The sequence below is a fragment of the Hydractinia symbiolongicarpus genome, chromosome 14 (genome assembly GCF_029227915.1).
Source record: "Hydractinia symbiolongicarpus strain clone_291-10 chromosome 14, HSymV2.1, whole genome shotgun sequence".
NCBI lineage: Eukaryota > Metazoa > Cnidaria > Hydrozoa > Anthoathecata > Hydractiniidae > Hydractinia > Hydractinia symbiolongicarpus.
Window position 1 is genome coordinate 9,562,478 of NC_079888.1, and position 27,859 is coordinate 9,590,336.

At 32.9% G+C, this 27,859-nt stretch overlaps 2 protein-coding genes across 2 annotated transcripts; one reads left to right on the plus strand and one right to left on the minus strand.

Annotated features, from left to right (window-relative positions):
* Nucleotides 1-469: 469 nt before the first annotated feature.
* LOC130625132 (uncharacterized) lies at nucleotides 470-1,646 on the minus strand. The gene is made up of 5 exons (XM_057440202.1): nucleotides 1,638-1,646; nucleotides 1,203-1,315; nucleotides 1,023-1,120; nucleotides 675-773; nucleotides 470-621 (listed from the first exon to the last, which is right to left on the minus strand). Exons 1-5 carry the CDS (start codon nucleotides 1,644-1,646, stop codon nucleotides 470-472), a joined length of 471 nt encoding a protein of 156 aa, XP_057296185.1.
* Nucleotides 1,647-6,230: 4,584 nt separating this feature from the next.
* LOC130625718 (transient receptor potential cation channel subfamily M member-like 2) lies at nucleotides 6,231-27,065 on the plus strand. The gene is made up of 30 exons (XM_057440820.1): nucleotides 6,231-6,393; nucleotides 7,164-7,219; nucleotides 7,710-7,800; nucleotides 8,206-8,373; nucleotides 8,547-8,898; nucleotides 9,420-9,727; nucleotides 9,844-9,928; nucleotides 10,003-10,109; nucleotides 10,292-10,420; nucleotides 10,595-10,642; nucleotides 11,275-11,403; nucleotides 12,003-12,214; nucleotides 13,119-13,350; nucleotides 13,601-13,668; nucleotides 13,782-13,899; nucleotides 13,974-14,102; nucleotides 14,444-14,701; nucleotides 15,192-15,369; nucleotides 15,583-15,715; nucleotides 16,534-16,730; nucleotides 17,024-17,141; nucleotides 17,862-18,066; nucleotides 18,202-18,300; nucleotides 23,502-23,587; nucleotides 23,658-23,756; nucleotides 23,868-23,954; nucleotides 24,413-24,500; nucleotides 24,687-24,842; nucleotides 25,355-25,471; nucleotides 25,822-27,065. Exons 1-30 carry the CDS (start codon nucleotides 6,313-6,315, stop codon nucleotides 25,954-25,956), a joined length of 4,269 nt encoding a protein of 1,422 aa, XP_057296803.1. The 5' UTR covers nucleotides 6,231-6,312; the 3' UTR covers nucleotides 25,957-27,065.
* Nucleotides 27,066-27,859: the final 794 nt, after the last annotated feature.

Here is a 27,859-nt window from a genome sequence, read left to right on the forward strand (position 1 = left end):
ATCCAGATAAATTGTGCATAGAAAACTCATACAACTATATTATGCTAGCAGCTATATTAGCAATAGCTAGCCCACTGTGGGTAATGTTTAACCAATAGCCAGGATAAATGTTGCATAAGGTATACCCAGCATGGACAGGCAGGAAAAATGTGCAAAGATACGCAACTTCTCAAAATTCAAAAAGACGTGTAGATTATAAAAAAAGGTTACTGGTTATCAAAATAACCTTTTAACAAACACAAATTCTATACCGCATGTAACCCCTTTTGCAGGGAAGATGCTTTATCCAAAATGCCATTCCGTGGTTTAAAATTAACTCTTATTCAAAATACTTCGGCATTAAATATGGCTTCCTTTAGCCGCACTTATTACCCAGATCCCCGATTTACCCAGATTTTATTGCGGAAGTAGATATTTGGGTAAAACAGGAAAGAAATGTTGAATGATGATGTGTTTTTTTGGAAGAAATTTATTTACATTTTTTACAAAACCATTTCCTTCGTGACAAAGCTTGGACATTCGCAATGTTTGCACATTTATCGTGAAACCACTCCATGCACTTTGAACATTCCACCATTTCATCGTCCGTATTGTATGGCATACGGCAATCGCAATATATTTCTACCAAATTTGTTTTTTCGGCCTTAAAGTTCTCTTTCTTGCGCGTAGCTTACTTGGAAAGGGAGTCATTTGACCAGCATCTAGACATGACAGAAGGTGTGGACGAAGAGAATCATTGCCATATATCTTATCGCATGCGTTTTCACCGAATGCTAATGATGTAGGAAGCAAATATTGCAGCATCAATACACGAAAGGGTGGCGGAGCGCGGGACAGGGTCCCCTAATATGTTCGCGAAACCCGCTTATATTGCAGATCGCGGTTGAGGTGGATTTCCACACAGCAGATTTTGCACCTGAGCGAAAATTGTAACAGAGAGTTTTTATCGCTTGTGTAATTTTCATTAAGTTCATATGCACTTTGCTTTCAAATGCCACTCAAAGTTTAATTTATTCACTAACACCCGTGGGTGAGAGTGTTTAAAATGCAACGAGAGTTCGGCGGAGGTAACAGCGAATTTAAGTAGGGCGCCGTATCGATCAATATTAGCTGTATCCGTCTATACGGATGTTTTGATGGTTATTTATTTATTTATTTATTTATTTATTTATTTTAAGAAATTTATTTATATGTTGCTTTACTGTTTTGGTTTCTTGTTCAACTTTGCGACAAAAATCTCTGAGCCAGCGGCGTTTTTTTTATTGTGTACACATCGACCGGGCGATTCAATTGCAACACGGCGCATAAAGCTGCTCTATGAAAATCCACCTTTAAACACATAGCTACAGCTAACTAGTCACAGGCCCGTCCTTTTTATACTGTGTTCCGCGCGTCTTGCTACTTGCGGTACTATTTTGCATGACGTATACGGGTACAATAATATAGATATATACAGGCAGACTAACTCATACTGAAAAGCCGTTTGAATCAAAATTAATAAGTTAGCAAGTTTGTAGTGGGATTTCACAGCACGCTCCTAGAAAAAGTGTCTTAATGCTGATCTACTTTTAATTTCTGGAATTTAATTGACTGGTGTAACCAGCTCATCAGTACCAGAGAAACGTCAAATGACTTACTTGCTCCATCGACCTCTTAGAGAAACAGTGTTCAATCCAAAACAAAACAAGGATTTAATGGGTACTCTGCAAATATTGATGCAACAGAGGGAATTGCCATTCCTGCCCAACGTCGAGTTTGCATAAAGCCACTGCACGGTTTTTCTTTCTTGTAAGCTCTAAGGGAAGAAAAAATACAACGATAGAGCAAAGTTGATATCTACTGACACTGATTCCTTTGTTATTAACCCAAACCGTTGATGTATATCTCCATTTATGGGAAGTTAAAGACCTTTAGGACTTCTCCAACTACGACAAAGACAATAAGACGAAGACACAAATAAGAAGGTGTCAGGATAGTAATGATGATTAAGGTTAAAAAATTATGAAAAATTACATTAGCTTTCGATCAAAACAATATGCATTTGATTTTGCATGAACGCCATCAGAATCTACGGAACTGAAATATGAAAGATCTCCTGGTTACCAATAATCCATTTAATCGTTATCTTTTCATCTGAATAGTGATATCATGACAAAGAAGGAGCTTGTGATGGATAGGTACCTCATATATTGTCCCAGAAAATGATCTATAACATATAGTTCGCATGATACACGCTCTCTTATAAGTAGACACTGAAGGCACGTGTAAACCATAACCATTAAATTTTATTGAACCGTCCCTCTGTAAGTATGGGTATACTATTCGATGCGTGGCTATTAGACAGATAAAACATGAACTTTGAACCCTTATGACTAACAGTAAAAACAGTTCTCTTCCCATCGTGAACATATGATTTATTTATTTTACTATGATAACCATTGTAGTAAAAAGAGTTTTTTCAATTTCGACGGGGTCTATAAAAGGTATTTTCAATCAAAAACATGCTATTGACACAAGAAAGGGACTGCCACATATATAAGAAATGATGAGATGATATATGTTCTGTGAAAATGCTCAGTTTTCAAGTACTTTTCTAGTTACATAGGAGAACCTCTCGATATTCGTCCAATTTCTTGTTATATCAGATGATAATACCTAAATGCCATTCAAAGCAATTTGTTTATGCGAGGCATGCGTGAAAAAAAATATTCTTAATTAAATTTTTTTTTAGTTTTGCGAATAGCAAAATTTCTGAATTTTTAGGAAGGAAACTTTTCAGTTTGTTATACAGTAAGAAAGAGACTGTCGCATACAAGATATTTTTTAAGTAAGTTGAAAAATATGATCAACTTTGTTTTAACATACTTAATGAACAATGGTTAAGCGTCCAAAAATAAAAATTGCTTATGCGAAAATAATCAAAGTGGTTTTAATTGTTTTGGATAAATAACATTGGAAACCACAGAATAAAAGAATCAATGTTGAACTCGTTCCAATTTTAAAATCTAATGGCTCGACTTATCATGTAAATTTTTCGGACACTCGTTTTTTCAGTTTGTAGAAATAAGTTAATATTATTAAAGAAATAAACAATGGTAGCAATGACGTTTGCATTGACTGATATAAGCAGTGGAGGCGAAGGTTACAATGTGCTGATCATAAGCAAGAGAGGGAGGGGGAGGAAGTTTGCATTGACTGATATAAGCAGTGGAGGCGAAGGTTACAATGTGCTGATCATAAGCAAGAGAGGGAAGGGGAGGAAGTTTGCATTGGCTGATATAAGCAGGGGGTGGGCCGAAGCTTGCAGTGTGCTGGTATAAGCAGGGGGTGAAGGATGCGAAAATTGCAGTGCGATGATGTGACTGGATGGAGGGATTTTACCAAATGTGTATAGTCATATGGTTCGAGAGTAGGAGACAAAATTCAAAATTAGCTACAATGGGTACTTTTCCAACAATAACAAAATAAAAATGTAGATGTTTATTTAAATGCTGAAACAAAAACAAAATTCTTAACATATCAACGTCATTTGTTTGCACAAATATATTTAATGGTAAATGAGCTAGGAATAAATACACTGCCAGCCTCAAAAATTTCCGAAAAACAATCCAACCAAATCAATGTCAACTGTCCTCGACGACAAAATTCGACTTAACGGAAGCTTCGTTTAACTCAAACATTTGTTAAGTCAAATTATTTTCCTTAGAGGTTCGAGTAACCGGGAGTTAACTGTAGTTTCTTGTATTCCAGAAGTTGCGGTAAAGACTAAAAAGTAAATAAACCTGTCTAAGACAGTCACGTCACAGGCTGGTTGTCGTACAGAAGTGTTTCATAAGATGACCACCTACCTATATGACCATCTGTTTGACTGTGTACCAGTTTTACCTTATCTACTTTTGCAAAAATTTGTAGTTTAGGTAGACAGTCTGCTAGTAGCAATTTTTAACATTACGAAATAATCCACGTCAGGGACCGCTAAATCATAAAGCTGTGAAGAAGGAGGACATGCTGACATCAACAACTCGAAGTCCTATTTCTGTCGTGACAAGTATAAAGTGCTCTTATCTAAGATATCTAAAATAAATTCATGTCCATTCGTTTGTTTATTTGATGGTAATCCTTAATTTCTTGTTAATGTCAACGTGCGTTAATTTATTAAAAGAATATCGCTACTAACTTAACCAAAATAGGAAGCTTCATGATCACGGTTTCGTGTAATTAAAACTTAATTAAAATATGAATATTAACAACCCGATATTTGTTTGTCCATGATCACAGTTTCGTGCAATTAAACTTTGATTAAATTAAAAGCCCTGAAGAAAAAACATAAAAGCGATTCCACAAAGTTTAACAGTTTTATAATTATCTTATGCATTAACTTCTTAGGTTTTATCTAGTTACACCAACAGGAATTTTAGCTTCAGCTAGTCTACAATATCTTTAGAGAGCGTAATACCATATAGCATGCAATATTTCGGACACATCTTATGTTCCGCTTTGTGGAAAGGAAGTTTTTGTTAAGTTTCGTTCAATTAAAACTTAACCAATAAAGATAAACAATGACAGGGACTTTTCAATTTAAATTGTCAATTTAAACATTTTGTCATTACATGGTTTTGCAATGACCGCGCAACGTCTGATAACCATTGTAGGAAAATACACCAGGTTCGTCAATTCATTCAATATGTATTTTAATTGTATATTTTATAACTGTTTTACATTTGTATGCTGTCATATGACGATATGCAGTGTAGTGGTTTAAAATAAGACAATAAACGGTTTTTACTAAACACATTGTCTTAACATGTCATCGCCACAATACCAATGTTATTTCTGTCACAAGAAAAGATAATTATTTTCGCGACTTAGCGGGAAAAAAATTCGGTGATATCGCTAAACTCTGGTTGCAAAAAATTCTAGCATTAAAATCGTTAAGATTAGGCAATACCAAGAAGTCATAAAATAAAATAAAATAGTAAGATGGGTAACAACGCCGATGTATTTTATTACAGAAATTTACCACGGTTTTAGATTCAATTAACTAAATAAAACTCTGTTTGTTAAGGCTTAAATATAATATCATTATTGTTAATAGTCATGTAATTGAGAATGATATTCAGCATGATCAATAACCATATTGTTAATAGTCATGTAATTGAGAATGATATTCGGCACGATGAATGACCAGTACAGCTACGCATAAAACTGACAGAAATCATCCATCCATCATCAGCATGGACCGCAGACCACTAGCGGCGATAAACAAAGTTACTTTTACGAAGAAAAGAAAATACTTTTCCTTGCCCTTCTTTATAAAAAAAATTATATTCTTTATTTTTCGTCAATTCTGACTGTTTGCAAAAAACTTTCCTGGTTCCGCTTTATCCGCCATTATGTTTTTTATCAGCCATCAGCGCAAATGAAGAAAAAAGTTTAGAAGCGCTTGTTTCAAGTCCCTCTTGTGCCTCTGCAATGTTTTTTAATCAACTAATGACATTGAAGATTCAGGCGTAAATATTTCGCCCGTCTTAAAATTACCCGAAGAAAAAATGCGTATAGCTATTGATTACAGTGGTATTAAAACACTGCAGCTTTGCCCCCTACTGATGGATTGGGACCTAATGATGTACGGTGCACTTGTTAAGGCTTCACTGATAATATACCAATACATGTTTCCAGAATTAATGGTTTTTAAAAATTTATAATTTTATCGTTTTTGACTTTAAGATCAGTTTCAACAACATTGAATTGGTGTGAATACATTTTTAACTTAATCCGACTTGAGAAAAAGCTGTTTTGGTGGTATTGTTGTTACATTCTTCTTATTTTCAAGTGTACTAATTAGCCTCGATTTTAAGCAGAGGTCAATTAGCACAAAATTAACAGGTTATTTGTTTGCTGTACGAATCTAATGATTTCACTTTCTATTAGGTTTCAGGCGAAGATTTCAAAAATCACATCCATTTTGTTTTAAAAGGTTGTAATATAGCAGTAGTAGCTACATCAACGAAAGCAAACACGAAAAAGGTGTATTAATCTCATTTCTCTTCCATTGCGGTTATAGCTAGATAAATAACTAAAGAATTTGCAATAAAACATTTTAATTTTTTGCTTTTGTGGTAAAAACAATTGAAAAGTTAATGATTACTTTAACTTCAAGTATTTTACAAACATAATAAAAAAAACTATTTTCTAACCGGATGATCATTTTCCATTCACAGGAATTGACGAAAGCAGAGTCTTAAGAAGACAGTGTTGTTTCGTTAATTTGGACAAAGCGTGCACGGGGTATTCTTTGATGCAAAATAAAGAATGTGGCGTGTAAAGCCTACCAAAAATGAATACATTGAAATTGATGGAACTGGATTCGACAATCCAAATGGCGGTAATACGGTACGTTTTTATTTGCCTTATTGATTAGTTTGCATAAATTTACATTTGTCTCACTGGAACCTTTTTTGAACAAAATAAATTAAAAAATCACGCTTTTTGGCTTTGAAAATTTCGTTCGCCATCACGATCCCTTAAAAATAAAAAAAAGCTGGATCAAGCAAGGTCTATGATGTCAATGTGTTCAGAAATTTGTTCCCGTAAATGAAAAAACACAATTTTAAGTAAATAAACACCAGTTCTTAATCTTCCTTTAACGATTATTTACTCAAAAAGATTAATCTGTAAATTAAGCTAGTTCATATTTTCATCTGCTCCGGTATAATTTTAATAAATAAACACAAGTATGTTAGCACTTAAAACTGAGTGTAATACTTTGTAAACACAACAAATATGACAGCAGCGTAAGCTTATTCATGCATGCCTTTGACGTACACACGAGTCTCGCATTTTTATTCCTGAATACATTAACGTCATTGTTGTCCAATTCCAGACCATCGGTACAAAACGCGTTCTGCAAAATAAAGACAATTCATTGAAACAGCAGCTAGTTTACGAAGAAAACACGATATTAGGAACTAAGTTATATTTTGTCATGATTTTATGGATTAGCTGGGTGATATATCGAAAATTAATTTTTGGGTTAACTTGCCCCTTCAGTTGTCATTTAAGGTCATAGCAATATCCTAGAACAATAAATTTAGGTAACAGTGCATAGTTAATTTGCATCTAAATATCATTTTTTTTTTTTTTATTTCTAATTTTATCCATAGATTTACCCAAAGACGCAAAGTGAGTTCGAAATCATACCCGACGACGCAGAAGAAGGGTAACAAACTTTTTATATTTATACAGCAAGCTACTAAATTTGCGCTCAAACCTTGTAACCCACACAGTAACTCGAAGCTAGCAGGATAGAAAAGAGAAAAAACACCAAATAAAGTTTAAAGTCTTAATTTTCCATTTTTTTCAAATACAATCTAATGTATGTAACTAACTTCCTCCCCAAGTAAGAGTCAAAAAATATCAAAAAAACAACACATTCAGTAAAAAACGTAGTAACACTAGCCTCCTAGCTCACAGGAAATAACTTTTCCAAACTGATTTCTTTGACAAGTCAAGTTACGAATAGCATATTTCAAACAAGTTTGCCAATAAACTCTTTTCCTTTATTTTCCTGACCCTTAAAAAACTGTCACAACATTTCACCAAAAGGAATAGAAGTTAAACGAATTTTTATTCTGCCCTTTTTTTCTATGCAATATACAGTAGTAAATGTATCTGCAATTATCAAATAATGCTGTTTTCTTTTTCTTCAGCGACCAAGATGTATTTGATGACAATATTCCACCTATAACTGTTCAAACGCCCGTCGTATTTCGCGGAAGTGCTTCAAAGAAACGAGCCTATGTAAAAATGATTTTTAATTTCCTTTTTCGCTACGTAATTTTCGAGTTTTCGAGTCTCCGGAAAATCCTTTTCGATTGGAATAACGACTTAAGCGATGAATACTGTATAATATATTAACAAGGGTGTTCACATCACTGAATAAGAGAGAACTTTAGTGTTGATTGACCAGCAGGAAGCCTTTACCTGTACCTTTATCTTAGTAGTGAGTAAGGTAGCGGAAGTTAAACGAAAGTAGTGTCAGTGTGGTTATATATTCCCCCGAGTGTATTCTTTCGATTGCTTAGTTAACGTTTGTTTCTTATGAAAATCTGAGTTTTGTCACATGTTATCGTTAATTAAAAAAGCGCGTGATGTCAAAAAATTTTAAATATGTATATCGTATCTTTCTAAAATTGTTTCCCTTAGTACTGTTGCGTAAAGTTTGATGAAGATGAGAGTAGATTGCACAGAATGATGATACATAGCTGGCAGTTTGACAAGGGAACCGAATTATTGATATCAGTTGTTGGAGAAAAAGAAAAGCTTAATATTTCTGAGAATGTGTCAAGGTCTTTAAAACACGGATTACAAGAGGTGATTTTTATAAATAATTTAAGGTCAGAAAATGCATTTTGCATTTATAATTTTAAAAATGGCTAAAAGTTATTTGTTAATTCTTGACAGTATTACAATCAATCAAAAATAATTTCAACATAACTTACACGAATATATAAGAAAGAAATAAGAAAATGTTCCGGCGATTTTAGATTACTTCAAAGACGAAAACCTTGATTGTCACAGGAGGTTGGGATAGTGGCATTATGAAATTTGTTGGCAAAGCAGTAGGAGGAAGGCCTACGAAAGTTAAACTTTTAGGTGTGGTTGAATGGAAGAGGGTTAGTGGTAGAAAATCATCTTTAATCAAACCAAGCTGGGCGTCGTATAGTGTGTACCCACCACCAGATAATGTAATAAAACCAGGAGAGATTTTACTAGATTCAAATCATACACATTTCGTGTTAGTGGGTGATGGTTCACGTAAAACAACACAAGAAGTAGTTAAAAATCAGGAAGTCAGATACCGAGCAAAATTAGAAAAATACGTGCAGCAAAAATTGGGTAAATGTATATATATATTTTTTATTTCACTTTACCTCTTTTAATTTTACAGAAATTCACAACATAAATCCTTCTGATTATCTGTATTTATTATTAATTAATGAAGACACAAATGTTATCTTACCTTATCTTAACTTAATCTCTTTTATTTTAACAGAAATTCATTACATTAACCTTTCATGATATCTACATTTAATATTAAGCAATTAAGACACAATGTTATTTTACATTAATTTTTTATTTGCTTTGCTTAAACGAAATTAACCTTATTTATTTTCCCGCAGCCAGACTTGACAGAATAAAAACAAGTTGTTTGAGAAGAGGAGTCGTCACAATGTTATCTTACCTCACCTTACCTCTTTTAATTTAACAGAAATTCACAACATAAACCCTTCTGATTATATGCAATTATTATTAACTAATTAAGACACAAATGTTATCTTACCTTATCTTATCTTAATCTCTTTTATTTTAACAGAAATTTTATCACATACAGACTACCTAATTATTATCGAATTTAGATACAAATGTTGTTCAAATTGTTGTCGGCGGCGATGCTACGACAATTGAGCAAATCACTGCCTGTTTAAATGGTTCAAATGAATCGATTATACCCGTGGTAATCGTTAACGATAGTGGTGCGGCAGCCAATCTTATTTCATTGGCTTATTCACTACAAATAACAGGTGTTCATTCATATCACCTTACAGCAGTCAAAGACGAAGTAGTTTTATTCAATAAAATTGAATCTCATTTTCCTGAACAAAACAAGTCCCAAAGAATGAAGACTTACCAAAACATTCTTTCATGTATGCAGATGAGGCAGTATGTATGTGCTTTAATAATTTAATAATGGTTGGGTATCCATGATCGTCGCTATTGAGAGCTTTACTGTAGTTGTCTTTTTTGTGTTTGTGTTTGTTCAATACAAGTTTTTCAACTTAGATAACAATATGCAATGCCGAAACCAAAGAAGATTTAGAGGAAGCCATTCTTCGAGCATTGATGACTGTTAACAAGCGCGATGAAGGTGAGAAGTATTATTTTACAGCATATTATAAACTTCAATCAGTAATAAGTCAAACGAGAAAAATAATTGTTTAGAGGGTAAAACCGAGCTAACAGTTTCACAGCTAAATCTAGCATTGCATTGGAATCTACGTGATATAGCTGGACAGTTTATACCACCCATAAAAGCCACTGGTGATAACGTAAGACTGAGTTTCTATGTACTATTTTGATGCTTCAAATTATCATCATTTGCAGTTGCATCTTTATAATGGCAAGAGGAGCTTCTGCGTTTTGTTGTTGTTATCGATGACGTTTAGTTGAAACTGTTGATCATAATAATGGCAGCAAAAAAGCAGTAATTAGTAACGTATTGTTTCTTTAGTTAATGAAAGAATCCATGTATAACGCATTGTTGGAAGGAAATCGCGATTTTGTCGAATTGCTCTTACTGAACGGATTTGATATGGAATCATTTCTTACTTATGGGGTGTTAGAGAAACTGTACGTGAAGGTAAATATTTGTTTCTTCTTGGAGTTGTGGACAGTTTCTTTGAAACGTGTTTGGGTAGATTTTTGTATTTAAACGCTAATTAAGTGTTGATTTGATTCTTGTTATTTAAATTCATAACTGTGGCAGGACAACTTCTTCACCTCACATTATATATTAGTTTAAAACATTTTTTAGACGCTCGGAGAAAACGACAAACTTGCTCAATTTCTGATCAAAACAACAGTAAGTATCTGTGCATGTGATATTTAAATTGCTATAATCATCTTGCACACCATAATAATATATTTTATTTATTTGGTAAAGAAATCGTACTGGTAAATAAATGCTCGTTGTCTTTAAATAACAGTGAAATGTGTGTTTATTGTGTGTATGAAAAACAGAAACAAAAAGGAAATATTGAAAGAGTGGTGCAAAGTCCAAAAAAAAAGCGATATGGAAAAGTTTCTCTGAAAACCGAAAAAACTTGTTAGCATAATTTTATTTTTACTTTCTGTCCATATTGCACGGAAAAGGAAGTTTTTCCCTGGGTGGAAAACATGATGTTGTAAGTTTCTATTATTTAATACGATAAGAGTCCATCGTTTATATTTGGCCGAATGGTGATAATATATCTGGCCTATCGATGTGGAATTACTGATTTGAGATCGCAATCTTGCGCACATGATTTTTCGGTGGGTGCTTTGCTTGTGGTCATGCTGACAAATTTTCCCGATTCCTCAGGAAATGTTTATCATACGGACAGACTCAGAACTGCACCTTTCTTTTTTGCTTCATTTCATACTTATCATAGGTCACGCACCATTTCAGAGCAATTGATATGAAAAGCAATAAACCTTCATGTTGCTTCGTTTCAGAGCAAAGGAATCTACAAAATGATGAAAAATGGAGACACTGATTACCTAAAATTGCCTCATATTAAAAAAGGATTGGTTTATTTGCTCGACATGGATGTAATGCCACACTATAAAGAATACAAACTCAATGTAAGAGACGTTTTTTTGTTGTTGTTGTGTTGGATGTCTCAAAAATGGAAAAGTATACGGTAAACGTCAATTCGACACTAAATCAGTTTAAAATACCTTCCACGTCCTTTTTTCATCATTTCATATTAATAACCCCCGTCCAAGTAAATGTTATTACTTTATTAAGGATGCACGAAATAACGATGCGGGAATACAGACGACGGGGGTTTCCCATCTTTTTACGAGCTAACGACTAGTTAGTTATAGAAAAATAGTAATGGCTTCTCTGCCATCAGACACGTAAATTTCATCTCCTCAACTAGCAATTCCTACAAGCAACACGAAGCAACAGTTGGACCTGTAAAATACAGGCACCTAAAGCAACACCGAGGCTCAGCCAAAATTTGATAGAACTCATAAAAAAAGCTTTTAATCTCCAACAATTTGATTTTTACGGTATAAAATAGTGAAATGTTATCAAAGATGTAACCTGCTCCCTCTTTAACGTCAGGTTTACGCTTAAAACACCCTTTAAGTTGAAAGACATCAGTTATTATAAATTATTTCAGTTAAATTGTACGGTATAACTTAATTTTCTTCTTTTTTATTTTTTATGTCAGGAAAAATTTATGTACCCATTCAACGACCTATTTATTTGGGCAGTTGTATCAAATTTAAATGATCTAGCCCTGTTTTTATGGGAACATGACGATGAAGCAATTGCAAAAGCCCTTGTAGCCAGAAAGATTACCATGGAATTAGCTTTATGCTATCAGAACAAACAAGATGCAAGTTACGACGCAGTAAAAAGGACAATAGAGAACAGTGCAAGGTGAGTGTAGTTAGTATTAGTTATTATTACCCAGGTAAAAGATTAGCATCGATATTTTCGAAAATCGCGCAATGTGAATGGATAAAACACGAAAAAAAAGTAAAAAACGCGAAACAGAAGTTAAACTTACTTTTATCTTTTAAAGAATTTTATGTTGTAGCTACAATAAAAATCTGTAATGTTTAAACGATATTCGATTTTAAAAATATATATTTTTATTTCGAATGTACCTTCCATATGGGAATAGTTTCTATAAAGACATGGTTTCTACATCCTGCTTATAATGTTATATTTTGTCATGTGGTACCCGGATAATAATCCATGTTTATTTCGGGCAGTACCTTCAAATATTGACCTCTGTCACATATTGTCAATACTTTGACGTCGGTCAATATACTCCGGTATTGCCCTCACAAACAGTTTTTATAGGGTTAAACACACTTTCGATATAAAATTTGTAGACTTAACTCAGTTTTGCTGACGTCAACATAACCGCCTTTTTAATTTTTTGAACTTTTTAGGACGGAAGTAGACGTTCTATCATGTGCGTCTTCTAGTGCGTTTTGAGCTCCGTTTGTATGGCATATGTGTTGCCAAAGTAACGCTTTTTCAGTCTACCGTCTGCTAAGTTTTTGTCCCCAGGGCTCTTAACACCAATGTTGTTGAATCTGATGATGTATTGATCTTGATTGGTACGTGTTTTGAATAGAAACTTTGAATTAAACAGAGCTTGTTCGACTTTAGAACAAGAAGAGCTAGCCATATGTTTGTTTGGACGAAAAATAAAAAAAAAACAATTCGTTCATACATATTAATTAAAAAATTCTGTTAATTGGATTTCTCATGGTTTGATTGCCTGCTTTTTATTGGCGTTACATCATGATTATTGCGGATGTAATTGTAGGATTTTTGGTGAAAGAGCTGTTGGAGTACTGCAGGAGTGTTACAAAAGTGATCATGCACTAACGGAATCCCTTCTCAAAACAGAATTTCAACGTTGGGGAAGTGAAAATTGCATGAATTTAGCAGTAGCATGTAAATTGGATGAGTTTATTGGTCATATTAGTTGCCAGAAGATAATTTACAAGAAATGGAAAAGCGGACTCGCATTTTATGGAAAGTATGAAGCAATACAGGTGAGACATTTTGTGATGCGTTCATTGTATGTCGTTAAATATTTTTCTAGCATTCCTTTCCGTCCTTAATTGATCGAATGCGGAAGAAAGGTCTAAATCATTGATCAATGTTATTGTTTAACAAGAGTAAATTAGCACCTCTAGTTCCCCTTTCCCGATTTTGCCTGTCCTGCTTACGCATTTTAACATTAAATATGGTCATTCTATTTAACTTTTTTAATTTTTTGATCAAATCTACAAAATAATTTAGGTGATGCTTGGTATTGTCTCTGCACCAGTTGCATGGTACTATATGAAGCAGTTAGACTCAAGAAAAAGGTATTGCTATATGCTAGCTTAAACAGTCTTTTAAGAAAAGATATTTTAAGGTCTGATGGACAAAGTAATACAACAACAGCAAGTAATAGAAAATAAAGCTCGTTTTTTTATAGCAGCGAATCTAAAAGCAATCAGCATGAAGAAGAAGATAATCAGAAATCACGTTTTCCAAAATTGGCAAACTTTGCTAGGTTTTATACACTACCTGTGACAAAATATTGGATAAACTTTGTAAGTAGGGCGACGTTTTAAGCGAAATACAACTCAGTAGCGTTGTGTAACAAAAAACAAACATTTTTTTGTAGATGTTTCATCTTGCGTTCCTGTTCTTGTTTGCCAGTGTTGCTTTACAGAAACTTGCAAACAAGCCTACTTCGACTGAATGGATTCTGTTCACCTATGTTTTATCGTGCACAATGGATGAGATTCGTCAGGTTGGTGAAATTTCTGCATCGAAGCAAGTCCGTCCGTTTTGAACTTTCACTCCCATTTCAAAATCCTGCGACTTATGTTCAATGCATAATTTTAATGCCAGGAATTTTTGGAAATTTTGTACATAAACGTCTCTATATTTAAAAAAAAAAAAAAAAATTGAAAATATTATTTTATTGTCTGGTTATTGTTGTTGAAGTAGAGTGTTTTTTTATTCCAAGGTTTATATAAATACATCCAGATATGCTAAATTTCAATGTTTCTTTAAATAGGAGAGGCGTATTTGCAAAAAAAATTACTTTTCTCTTTATTAAATACTATATTATCGTTATCGTTATTTTAGATTTGGGAATCAAGCAAAAACAAAACATGTCTGGGAAAGTTAAGGCTTTGGTGGTCCTCTATTTGGAACAAATTAGATTCCATTTGCATTCCGTTGTTTTTTGTTGCAATTGGGTTGCGCATGTCTGGCGCACCCAAAGTAGCTCGCATTGGACAAGTAGTATATGCGTTAGACCTAATGTTATGGGTTGTGCGCCTGTTGGATGTTTTCACCGTTAGTAAACGTTTGGGTCCATATGTGGTAATGATACATAGAATGGTAAGAAATGATATCTTTAAATGGTACACTTTTCTCTAGTATTAATCCATTGTGTGAAAAGTTGTCTTTCGTGGAAGATGATTTGGTTTTGGGTAATACCCGTATTGTGGACCATTTGCAAAGAATGTCCTTGATATCGATTCTTGCGAATGACGTAAATATGTTATTATATGTCTTCGACAGAAAAACCTGTCTCTGTAAAACATATCCTATAAGTAGACATATAATGATAGTTTATTACCCTTTTGTCTATCACGAAAGATTGAGTTTTAGTCAATGTTAACTGTTGTGCGGCGCATAAATAGCTCATTTGTAATACCTGTTTCGTTTGTAATAAAAAGGACTCATTATTTAAACAATCTGACGCGTTTTGTAATTCTTTTATTACAAAATAAGCCGTTTATTCCAAAATGCGGCAGGTAATAAAAAGTGAGTCGCTTTCATTACAAAATGCGATAGGTATTAACTAATGTTGACCGTTTGTATTTAGTTGGGCGATCTTTTTAATTTCTTGGCCATCATCTCTATTTTCATGTTGGCTTATGGTATTGGCAGGTACAGTGTTTTGATGCCATATGATGAAATATCATGGAAGACCATTCGATATCTTGTCACCATGCCTTATTTTGGCATGTATAACAATATGTTTATGACAATCCCACCAAAAGGTAGCTATTTCCTAAACAGAGCCTTTTTTTACTGTCTTTTTACCACTTTTAATCTTTTATATACAAAAATTAAAAAGACCTAATGCTTGAGACATATTTTTTTTTGCATTTTTCAAAGTTAGTTTATATTTCGGTTAGGTTAAAACATTTTATTGAAGTCCGGCACGCGGTTGATTTGTAGTGGAACAAAATTGTTTAACTTTTTATTTTTAGCAAACCAAACAATTTTTAGTACACCATACACAGAGGACAGCGAATTTGAAGAACCTATTGTAATCGTTATATTGGGTATTTTCCTCATCTTTACCAGTGTCATGCTTGTTAGCATACTTGTAGCCATTTTTAAGTATGTATTTGATGTTTAAATAATTTTTTTTTTTAATTTGGTTTTTTAATAAATGTTGAATTTATTAGCATTCTTTTGATTAGTGATAAAAAGAAAACTGCAAGAATTGCAATATTAATGCAAAATTATTATCTCCGTTAACTATCTGGATTACGCATGCGACTGATGCGTGGTTTAACGCATTCTGATTGGCTGGGCGCTAACGCCGACAATAAAAACGATATTAACTTAAAATGCAAAAAAATAAAAATAATATTATTCTTAATATAAAAAAATTTATGAAAGAAAAAACAATTTTTACCGTCAATGTGACTGTTAGAATCAGCCTAATTGTTCTGTTGTGACAAAAACTCAACAATAGTGTCTCAATCAGCATCTTTCCTCAAATTAATAAGAGTATATACAATGGTGCAGAAATAAAAAAAAAATAAAAAAAATCTCTTATCTACCTGAAAAAGTTAACACATAGAAAAAAATCGCGCTTCCTGTTCTTTGTAAACGAAATTGTTAACCGTCTGGATTTTGCAAGCTGGAAACACGGGTTTTTAGGCGTTCTGATTGGCTTAGTGCTCTTGACGACGGGCGGATATGGAGCGGTATTACCCGTCGTCAAGTAAAATGGTACCTTAAAATGTAAACAAGCGCGAAAAAACAAGTTTCAAAAAGCATTGGCATTGATTTTATATTCAACTAATACTGCCATTGATGATCACACTGACATTGCAAGCGCAATGCGAACTTAGTTGATGCCTATCGACCTACATACAGCCTATGGTAATTAGTTGCTGTCTTATTAATTCTTGTTTCATCTTTTCTAGTAACACTTACCGAGAGGTACAGATCAGATCAGAACGTGTTTGGAAGGCTCAGTGGTACTACTTAGTGGAAACATATGACAAGAGACCACCTTTGCCTCCACCGTTTATTATGATCTGGCATGCAATCAGTCTAATTCAATTTTTGGTGAATTTACGTTACAAAACACGACCTCCTGAGTATCAGGAGCAATATAAAAGTAAGTAGAATTTGGACTATTTCTGTTAGAGGGAAATTTTTTATACTAATATTTATTGTCTTTACTTTGCCTGATTTCAACCAATCACATCGTGTATCTTTAAGTACCTCCCATTCAATATTAAACGATATAAAGTTTTATGTTACACCGCCAATATTACAAATTTATCCTCTGTTGAGAATGTTTCCTCTGTTGGTTTTTGATGTTCCTATCCGCGAGATCTTCTAACCGTTAAGTGTAATTCACCCTTCTGTTAGTCCAAGCTAATGTTCTCTTTTTTTGCTTTTTCCTAGGTGAGGAATTGTTTGAGATTATGAAGATGGAGGAGGATAGTATGAATACATACATTGAGAATGTTGAAAAAGGTGTACATGACTCGCCAGATGAGAAACTGGAATACTTAAAAGAAAAGTATGGAAGATGGTTCATTTTTTTTTTTTTTTCACTATATCTTGATTTAAATAATTAAATATGATTAAAATGACATCATAATATTTTTTTGATACTTTTTTTAAAGTATGTTACTTAATATGTGACAACTAACTTCCGCACAAAAGTCCACCCCAGTTTAAAAGTTTATGCACTTGTATCCTGGTATAGAACAGGGCCTTTATCCGAGAGAGTTTTTAATTTTAAAAAAATGTAAAGAGAATTAAATTTTATCAAACAACTTCTTATAAATATCTTATTACACATTCAGCTTTTTTAAGACATGTCTTGTTGTCAAACAGCGTAATTGCACGGAATGAGCAAACTATTTTAACTCGTTTTGTCTTTTGTTTGTGAACAATTGCTCTCACTCCGCATCAACCTCGTCCCCAGAGTCTTTTGCTTTTTTGCTTAGGCATAGGCAACAAACTCTGGGAATGAGGATGACTTCACACCTAAGTATATGGCGCGAGAAGTATTAACGTGTAGTTTCCCTTGAAACATGATCAACAATAGTCTCATTCTTTAAAATCTTATTTCATAATTAAGTTGAGAAAAATCAGGTTATTATTAATTCTCTTTTTCATTTTCCAATTCAAATCACTGTTTTGAGTATAAAGAAATATAGGTCCAGGGTCTTTTATACAGGAGCAAGTTTAAATTCATCTCCTTAAAATTTATCGCTTTCACATTTCTGTATAGGTGCAACAGACTAGAGGAAATGGTTGAAAAAAGTCAAAGCAAGATTGACAGTTTGACAGATAGAATATTAAAAAAAGCACAAAAAGCTAAAATTAGATTGCAACGTATGCAGAGCATAAATACTGAAACGAAAGTTGTAGAAAGAGAAAAAGATGAAGAAGATAGCAGTGAAAAGAAATGGAATGCAGCCACCACAGAAATTGTGGTAAGACCAACTTCCTTTTTTTACATACAGAGTGCGATCCAGTGTATATATATTACTAATCACAATCTAATCGGGTTAAATCTTATTGTTGTTTAAGTTTTTTTAACAACGTAACATGTGTTGACTTATGTGTAGCTTCATCAAGATGACAAGCAAGCGAAGCAACGCTCCAATGTTTATCCCCTGTCTCAGATAAAGCGATTTGTTGTGGGCGAGGAATTCCTATCGTGGAAGGTAATTTATGCCAACTTTTGCCTGTGGGATTTAAGTTTTTTTATTATTATTATTATTATTGTTATTATTATTATTATTATTGTTATTATTATTATTATTATTATTATTATTATTATTATTATTATTATTATTATTATTATTATTATTATTATTATTATTATTATTATTATTATTATTATTATTATTATTATTATTATTATTATTATTATTATTATTATTATTATTATTATTATTATTATTATTATTATTATTATTATTATTATTATTATTATTATTATTATTATTATTATTATTATTATTATTATTATTATTATTATTATTATTATTATTATTATTATTATTATTTTATTAGTAGTACTATTCTAACATTAGTAGTACTATTCTAACATTAGTAGTACTATTCTAACATAGTAGTACTATTCTACCTTTTAGTAGTACTATTCTAACAGAGTAGTATTATTCTATCAGCAGGACTATTCTAACATAAAGTAGTATTATTCTAACCTGTTGTGATAATAAGACCTCTCCGTCATCCATTTCAAAAGGGTAACTTTGACAGATTGTGAAGTACAAAATTGTGCCCTGAATTGTTTCTGGATCTGACTTAATGTCTGCTTTCGACATAATTTGGAATAGTAAACAAAAAAATGTGTTTTTTTCAACTAAGTATCGCTTTAGGCACTAATTGGTCGAAATATTTGAAAATGATTTTTTAGACAAAGATTAGCATAGCAAAAAAAAAGTATGCCGAACATGATGATGGCAATAAAAACTCATTTTTTGTGACCTAAGTACCGCTTTCAGCAAAGTTTAAAAATCATTTTTCTTTTTTTCACAAATTATGCAGGAAACATAAACACAACAGACCTATATAAGTGTCACCTATCTTGAATTGTGATGTGTGGTTCTAATAGACCATTGTACTTATTCAGGTATTAGTTTTCAGGAGGTCACAGGAACACTGTTTGAAAAGAAAATTTTGTTTTTAAACATAGCAGTTGTAGGCTCTTTATTGGATGAATAGTTTGCGATTTATGGACTTTTTCACGGAGAATAAACTTTGTTATTTGGTGGGAAAATGGCGAAAAACGATGCGACAGACAAATGAATTGCATAGAAGAAAGGGCTAGCGGTGCAATTTTCTCTTTTTTTAGTCTGATAAACCAACTTTTTTTTCTAAAAAGTTCTTTATCGTTACTATTTGAATAGTATGTGACGCAAACTGACCTGGACCTAAATGTGGAAAGAACTTATTGTTTCCTTTCGTAAGTAAGTCTTGTACGCAGTTGAGCAAATGAGTATTTTTCCAGCAATTCGGAACCTTCCAAGCTTTCTAAAACTTTATACTCTGTAATTGGCCTAAATCTTATTATTTTAGCACATTTGCTTGCAACTCCTTAATGTCACTACTTGAAAATATCTTTCTTCATGTATTGGATTTTTTCGCCTCGACCTCGCTGTCGGATAAGGTGTCATCGAAGTTACTTCTATTATTTCTCTTCCAGAATGTTTGGTATGGTGAAAATCTACATCACTTACATCGTTGGCGTTATCGTCGGGTTCAGTGTTTAGATCAAAGTATGTCTATAATATCTAATGTGTTTAAACAGAGGATGACACCTTTCCTGCACAGACAATTTATAATAAATTCTTTGTACGATGTTTCGACGTCTTTTTGGATACACTTTTTTACACACATTTGATTTTGCCATGCATTTTAGGCGAAAGGAATCGAGTGCTAAGAACTTCACAACTTTAGTAAAGGAGATCACTTTGTATTTTTCAATGCATATTAAACACAATCGTTGAACATACAAAACATACATATCGTATCACCTTTCCATTTATTTTACGTCAATGCAAGCTCTACCTAGCATACTTAAGGATTAGCTAACCCAACAACCCTGAATTTCTTAGTAGCTCATTTTTTTATTTTGGAATTCAAGGTTAAAAAACTCCCTGGGGCGTTAATGTTTTTCTGCAGTCACACCCATTTACGACCAAAAATACACGAACTATCTCATTAAAAAATTGAATCAACCTTTTCGGACGTTTTGTCTGGCACCTGAGTAAATCGATAAATAGTGATTAAATAGTTGAATGTCATTAAAGTATCAAAATAATACTTTATTTGAATAATTTTAAACAAATATTGATAAAAATATCTGTCGAACAATAGATCTTCTTTTTAAAAATATGCTGACGTCAGCAAGAAGTAATGCTGATAGGAATCATTTAAGGCATGGATTATAATTTTCATATGACAGACATAATTTATACCAAGTGCGCGAGTCAAAAAACGCAAAATCAAGGGAAAAAACTTTAGCGAATGACACCCTTCACTTATTTTCGCGGCAAAAACTTTCGCGATCTGTCATTTCTATAATTTTTTCGTGAGAATTACCTTTTGCGATGGGCGGTGGTGTCGACAGCATTTCTCCTATTTTTGTTTCTTGTCTTTCAGTGAAGTACATGTTTCTACAAAAGAAATTAGCTACACAGCAAAAAAAATTCGTGAGGATTAACTTTCGCGAATAGGCTGTGTCAACATATTTTGCGGGAATAAACTTTCGCGATTGGGGCCATAAATTTCTTTCCCTAAAGTTACTTTCGTTGAAGTAACATCATTTCTGCTTAGAAATAAATTACTAGATCTAAATTTTAACATTCTGTTTAAAGTTTCTGACAGCTAAATTAAAGTTGCTTAACAACATATCTTCGTTTTTTCATATTTCGTATTCTGATTTTTGGGTAAAATCCGAAAAAATCCTGTTAACCACGTGTGAAAACTTTCTAGAATGATTTTTGTTAACAAAAGAAAGTTATGTTGTTAGGCACAAGTTTCAAGTATCATCGTAGCGAAAGTTATTATATTTTACGGATCTTGAGGACCTCATAGAAATTTCGGGGTATTTAATATTTAAGGCTCTGGGAGGTATGTGACCTAAATATTTGGTAGGCAGGTGTCTAATAGATAAATACGAAAACTCATAAAGTATCATAGCTATGCTACATAGCAAAAAAAAGAGGGGGAAAGGGTGGGGGGGCGGTGGTTGTCAGGGAGCGAACCGAATAGTGTTAATCCCAAAACTGACTGAAATGACACAAACAGCCATGCGAATACCTAAAAACTATTCTGAATGCTTACTTGATTGAATGAAGTTTTTTTTCTTAAGAAATATTCATTGATAGTTAGTTCTAAATATCACGTTGTCTTCAAACAGGGCTCTGTAACAAAAAAGGATAAAAATTCATATAACTGATATAGAAAACGTAGCCCAACCTCGTCCCCAGGACTATTTGCTTCTCAACGGCGCTGCGCTTTCTGATAGTTCTAGCTAGCTAGCTATACTCACCATAATTCCACATAATGTGCCTCGTCTATCACACAAGCCACAACATTTTCCTCATAAATTTTTGATCGTAATATCTTCCTTCCCTGATCTGATAACAGTGACTCTGGATGTGCAAATAAAATTTTACATTTGCCTGCAACAATGCTTTTGAAATTTTAAAAACAGAATTTGATGCATCATTCAAATCTTCCTCAAACAAGGGTTCGTATCTCTGGCTATTAGCTTGGTCTTCGAGTTGTAAGAAACCACATTCAATGCCTACTTTACTTAAATTTACTAACTGATCTTGAATAATTGATGTTAAAGGACAGACAACAAGTACAATATTGCCTGCCTTTCGTTCTGGAACAAAGTCGGGTAAAAGTTGATAAATTAACGATTTACCAAACCCAGTAGGCAAAACAGCTATAACGTAGTGTCCTTCTCCTAAATACTCGAAACATTGAACTTGTTTTGGTTTCAAAATAAATTTCAAATTTCGAAAATATTATTCAGCCGCTTGAAAACACGTACCACATCTTCCCAGCCCATCGCCAAAATCGTAAATATGCAGAATTTGCATAAATTAAAAATGAACCAGAATCTGATTCATTTGATGCCCACGTGACCAGCCTGTGCCAGCGCCTTTTCGACGCCACGGTAAAAGGTGCTGGGGTCGAGCTTGAACCTAGCCGCAAAATAGCGCTAGCTGGTCACGTGGCATTGTAACTTAGATTGTCGATTATTCTCCTGTCTCTGAACTCATCTGCAAAATAAGCTACACCTCCATTGCATAGCTTAACAGAGAAATATTACTGTACAAACTTTCGATTTTTTGAGTAGTATTATTCTAACATTAGAGATAAATGCGTCGCAGCAGGTACCTGTAAGGAAAAATAATATAAAAAAAAGTTTATCATTATACAGCTGCAGTCATGTTACTTCTATTTCCAACATTATTTTTTAATTATTTTACTATATTTCAACGTAGGAAGAATTTTCGCTGAAATGTTGAAACTTGCTTCCGTGATTTTGAGCATCGAGTAAGCTGAGATATGTTTTACTTGAATTTTCGGCAAATTGAAAAATAATAACAATAAAACAAAAGAGACTCCAAATCTTTATTGTAGTGTTAAAGGACATTTAAAACTTACCCCAAAAAATATAATCTGAGTGTGAAAGGGATTATGGGTAAGAATTTATTGCCAATTTAATGTAGTAGTACTATTCTAACATGGTATTAATTTTTTAGCGTTTAAATAAATTTTAGACAAATTCGTTTGGTATATGAAATAAACAACTTATAAGTACACCATATATGAAAGGTTACAACTTTTAATCAAATAGAAAGAAAATTATGGCAATTTAAATTTCATGATAGAATAGTACTACTCAATAAATATAATTATTATTATTATTATTATTATTATTATTATTATTATTATTATTATTATTATTATTATTATTATTATTATTATTATTATTATTATTATTATTATTATTATTATTATTATTATTATTATTATTATTATTATTATTATTATTATTATTATTATTATTATTATTATTATTATTATTATTATTATTGGAATTTGTTTACCCAGGATAGCCTCTTTGGTTCTTATTGGTCCTGTTATCAAGGAGGGCCCTGCAAAGGGGATCCTAGTGCATTTAAAGGTCACATTTAAACTACGAAAGTCGTACAAGCACAGCAAGACCTCCCGCACTGGAAGCGAACGCTCTACCACTAGGCTACCAGTCGGTAGATAACCACACAAACAAACAATAACAAAGACAAACGAACAAAATAAATCAATAAAGACAAGCAAATATAAAAATCTTATTCCTTTCTAATTTCATTTTTAGATAGTATATCCAGATTATGATCCTGTAGAATACACGGCTTTGAATGTATTGGCTGGTTGCTCACTAAGTGTTGACGAAGAGTATAAGTAAGATTTACTGAAATATTTTACCATAGTTTTAACATGCAATCTAATCTGACGACTTTTCTTTTTTTAGCCCAAGAAAGCCTCCAAAATTTAACGAACTAGACGAGGCTTGTGATCGACGAAGTTATAAAGGACCTTATGAGTTGGATCCAATGATTGGGTTGCCATTGTAAGTAAATATGTTAAGGAACCTCATTTTTTTAAAAACTGCCAAAAGTTAAAAAAAATACTGTAGCTTGGATATCTCCCATCCAAAGCAATAAGTCAAACTTTTTTGTAGAAACCCTTCAGGACGAACAGGAATTAAAGGAAGAGGTATGTTAAGACGGTATGGTCCTAATCATATCACTGAAGCAATATTTACAAGGTAATGTGTTAACTGATTTTTTGGTATGCATGGTTTTATATTATAAAAAAATTTAATTATTCTCACATAAGCAACTCGCTATTGCTCATTGTCACTTTCGTTCTATCACACACTTCATATTTTCTAAGAAAAACGAACGGGGTCTTCTGTCATTGCGAGAAGTTTGCTCGGATACTTCCCTGTCGGGCAAGTGAAACATGTTTCACAAAAAAAGGGAAGAAACGGTACCTGCTCCTAATGACGGCTGTTTTGGCAAACCGATCATCCGCGTTGTTTTAGCAGTACACCTATCGTTTTTCCTTCGTTCTGTTTCATTTCATTTTCAGTTAAAATATCCTTTTTTTTAATTGCGTAACGATAAGGCGCGTCAATTAAAAATACATTAACTCGTTCACCCACAGGCACTATTTCCACACCTTTATACTATAAACACGGTTATATATGGCAAAATATTTTAGATTTAGGGAATTGAACCAGTCCACAAAACATCAGCTGCTTGAAGTTTTGGTCCTTGAGGAAAGCCAAAGAGAATATTATTTACCATCGGTAATGTAACATTCAATATTAAAAAACAATTTTTTTCACTTTTTTTCTGTATCTTTGTTTCGTAAAATATCTTCTGAAACAAACTTTCATAACTTAGTTGATAGTAGCTAATACGAATATTAAGAATATTGCGATGTACGCATGAATTTTAGAGTTCTTTAATACTAAACGTTTTCTTGTTTTAAGGATGAAGTTAAACTCGGTATCAATCCTGAAGACAATCTTCCAAATTCTCTAAAGTCGATTTTCAACATTTCAACATTAAAACAGCTCAAGTTAAGTGACAGTGCTATTTCAACATCAATGGAAGCACTGAGAGGTGTTATAGTCAACAGACACGTGGTAAATAATAATTTGCTGTTTTCATTTTAAACAAAAAGAATACACCTTTCCTGAATTAGTTTTCTTCAATGTATCGCTGTTATTTCTCAACTTTGTTAAAGAAAATGAAGGTGATTTTTGAAATCCTCACCAAAACTTAAATTCATTCGGCAAATAAATAATGTGTTCTAAAACAGTGTTTTTTAATTTGGTGCTAATTGACCTCTGCTCGAAACCAAGGGTTATTAATAAAAATTAAGAAGACTTTGACTGTAAACATTAATATCACCAAAACAGCTTTCTCACATGTCGGATCAAGTTAAAAAAGTATACACGTCCTAATTAATTGGTGCTGAATGTGATCTTTAAGTCGAAATATTAAAATTATAAAATTATAAAAATGTAGCTAAACATGTAGATAATTCGGGAAACGTGTATTAAGAATTGTCTTAAGAGCAAGTAATAAACTTATCTTTGCACTAAGTCACCATAATTCCATGAATTAGACATAATTGTACTGTTTTGTTTTTCAGATATATGAAGGATTTCTTGATGATGAAAGAAATACTGATAATGCATGGATCGAAACTGCGGTGTACAACTATCACCTGGCTCCTGAAGAATTGTCAATTGGGAAGTTCTTTTTGAACGTAAGGGAACAACATTTGTTCGCGTGTACTTGCATTGCGATGCTAAATTCTAAATGACAACCAACCAAGGGTAAAATACAGAGCCTCGGAAACACTGATATTTTTGCTTTTATTTGTTCTGGTTTTTTTACGTCAAACTTAAATGCGATTTTTCGTCTACTGGTGCTTTTAAAAATCCAAACTGGCGATTGAAAAGCGATAACATTTGAAAGTCCTTTGTTCTATATATTCCAAGAGATACATACGTATATTATATTTGCGTATATTTCTGACATTTTATATCTGACATGTCTTTTGTATTAAAGACGCAATATTTTTCTTGTTGTTTTATAAATATCGCTGCAATCTAGGAAAATAAACTGAAGGAATCGAAATTGAAGTGGATGAAACTTACTGAAAACACACCATTATTAGAACACGACAAGTTGTGGTATCTCAAGGAAGTAGCGAAACAGCATGGTGGATTTTTTAGTGAACGTAAATAAAGCGTAGTGTAGCATGTTATGAATTAAAACTATCAAAATTTTGAGATCACTGGTAGAATACCAGTGAAAGTGAAACGCATGAAGTATTTCATTACTTTTTAACCCATGGAGGCGTTTTATCCAACCATACGGTCAGACGAATACAAAGCAGGGGTCAGATCAAAGTATATGTTGCCTAATTTGACGAATCCATTGCTTCTTTAGTTTGTTTTGTTAACGACTTAAAATTGATCCACATATTCTATCGTTTCACGAAGCGAATTGTGAATGGCGAATTCGGCGGCGAATTAGCTGTGAAATATCTTTTAGACTTCCACGTGAAACAAAAAGCATGTGGCGAATTTAAAATTCTAAATGTAAGTACTCTGAGTATTAAAATAAGGCAGTTATTTTGAATTCTTACCAGTAATGAGCTTTCCTAAGAATAAACGCTATTAGAAAATCCCCCGACTGTGTGCCAGCAAAAGTACAATCACTCTTGACTACCAACCATATCACAATGAAGGAGAAATTGTGTCTACTTTACGACAAAGCGAATTTTTGAAAGCAAAATGAAAACAAACAAAATTGCACATGCTCAGATACCTTTCGCCGGTAAATTCACTGTCCAATTTGCTTCGTGCAAATCTTCTTAAGGTGTGGGATTTTATAAAAAATTGTAGAGAATTTTTTTTTTTATGATGTTCAGTATAATAATAGAAATATATTTTGTTTAGTTTAAGTGTTATCATTATGATAATGATTTTCAAATTTATAATTTGTTAGAATTAGTAGTAGCATATTTTTTGAAATATAACCAATGAGCAATGTTTCTTAGAATTTTAAAATTGATGTTTTAGTTCGAATTCTGCAAGGAAAATGACCGTTTTTTCACTAGTATTTAATATTCACGATCAGCATCAAGTGGACAATACTACGAAGAAATTTCCAGATTTCTTAACAAATAGGGTAACTAGATTACGTTTGGAATTTACTTGACGCGATTAATCTTATTTCACCACGATAGTATCATCCACTTCGAGAACTGAATCGAACACAAAATTTAAAAATGTTATTGTCGACGTTACGCAAGTTTGGTATTTTATCCCAACTAGTCGGTGGCCCGTAGATAATTCCACGGGTTCGCCCGTTTTTTATTTACCGCATTCCGTACATCTTGCTACTAAGGTTACCATTATGCGTGTCAGATAGGAAGACGTATACGGTTATTATAATATGAAAGATAATATAGATTCATTTTTTCAAGACGAACGTTTTAAACGCTTTTTTTTACCAGTTCAGTTAAAATTGGAGCAAATTCAAAACTGTTCGTCACAAGAGCCGACAAGACGGTCAGAGTATAACTAGTTGTTAACCCGTGGAAATATCCACGGGGTCGCCTATCTTTAAATGTGTGCTCAGAAGACACTCCTTAGAGAAATCTTACGATTAATATTACTAATTTTTGAGGAAGATTTTAGGACCTTTCAATAAAAACATGATGAAGAAACTTAGAGAACGATAACAAGATATGAGTACAAATCGATGCACTATCAGTGTATAGATAGACACTTCTTTTCTACATCATTAGTGTAAAAGTAACACAGCTTCATGCAAACAGCATCATTTTCTGTTTAAAAAAAACATGTGTGATATTTACATGGTACGATTATCTACTAATGATCATCTGATATAAGTAGTAGGTCTATCGCATTTATGCTGTCTGTGAACCTTCTGACTTTGATAACATTGTATCCAATTAAATTTACTTTTATGTCGTTTGTCGAACTTTGGCATCTCTATTGCTACCCGGATTTTTATACCATCGAAGTTTGTGTCGTTTTTATACTTTGTTGGTTTGTGTGCGTTTTGGGGCGCAGATGGAAGCGCTAATGATATTATTGCATACATAAAACATTTGCCG

What these genes read in the sequence shown, in the direction of transcription:
- LOC130625132 (XM_057440202.1), bottom strand. An exon ending in TTGAACAAGAAACCAAAACA is followed by an intron (nt 1,121 to 1,202) that starts GTAAAGCAACAT and finishes ACATCCGTATAG; the next exon opens with ACGGATACAGCTAATATTGA. An exon ending in TCAAATGACTCCCTTTCCAA is followed by an intron (nt 622 to 674) that starts GTAAGCTACGCG and finishes CAAATTTGGTAG; the next exon opens with AAATATATTGCGATTGCCGT.
- LOC130625718 (XM_057440820.1), top strand. Translation starts at nt 6,313, where the DNA reads ATGTGGCGTGTAAAGCCTACCAAAAATGAATACATTGAAATTGATGGA. An exon ending in TAAAAGCCACTGGTGATAAC is followed by an intron (nt 10,110 to 10,291) that starts GTAAGACTGAGT and finishes TTGTTTCTTTAG; the next exon opens with TTAATGAAAGAATCCATGTA. An exon ending in CAAAATATTGGATAAACTTT is followed by an intron (nt 13,900 to 13,973) that starts GTAAGTAGGGCG and finishes ATTTTTTTGTAG; the next exon opens with ATGTTTCATCTTGCGTTCCT.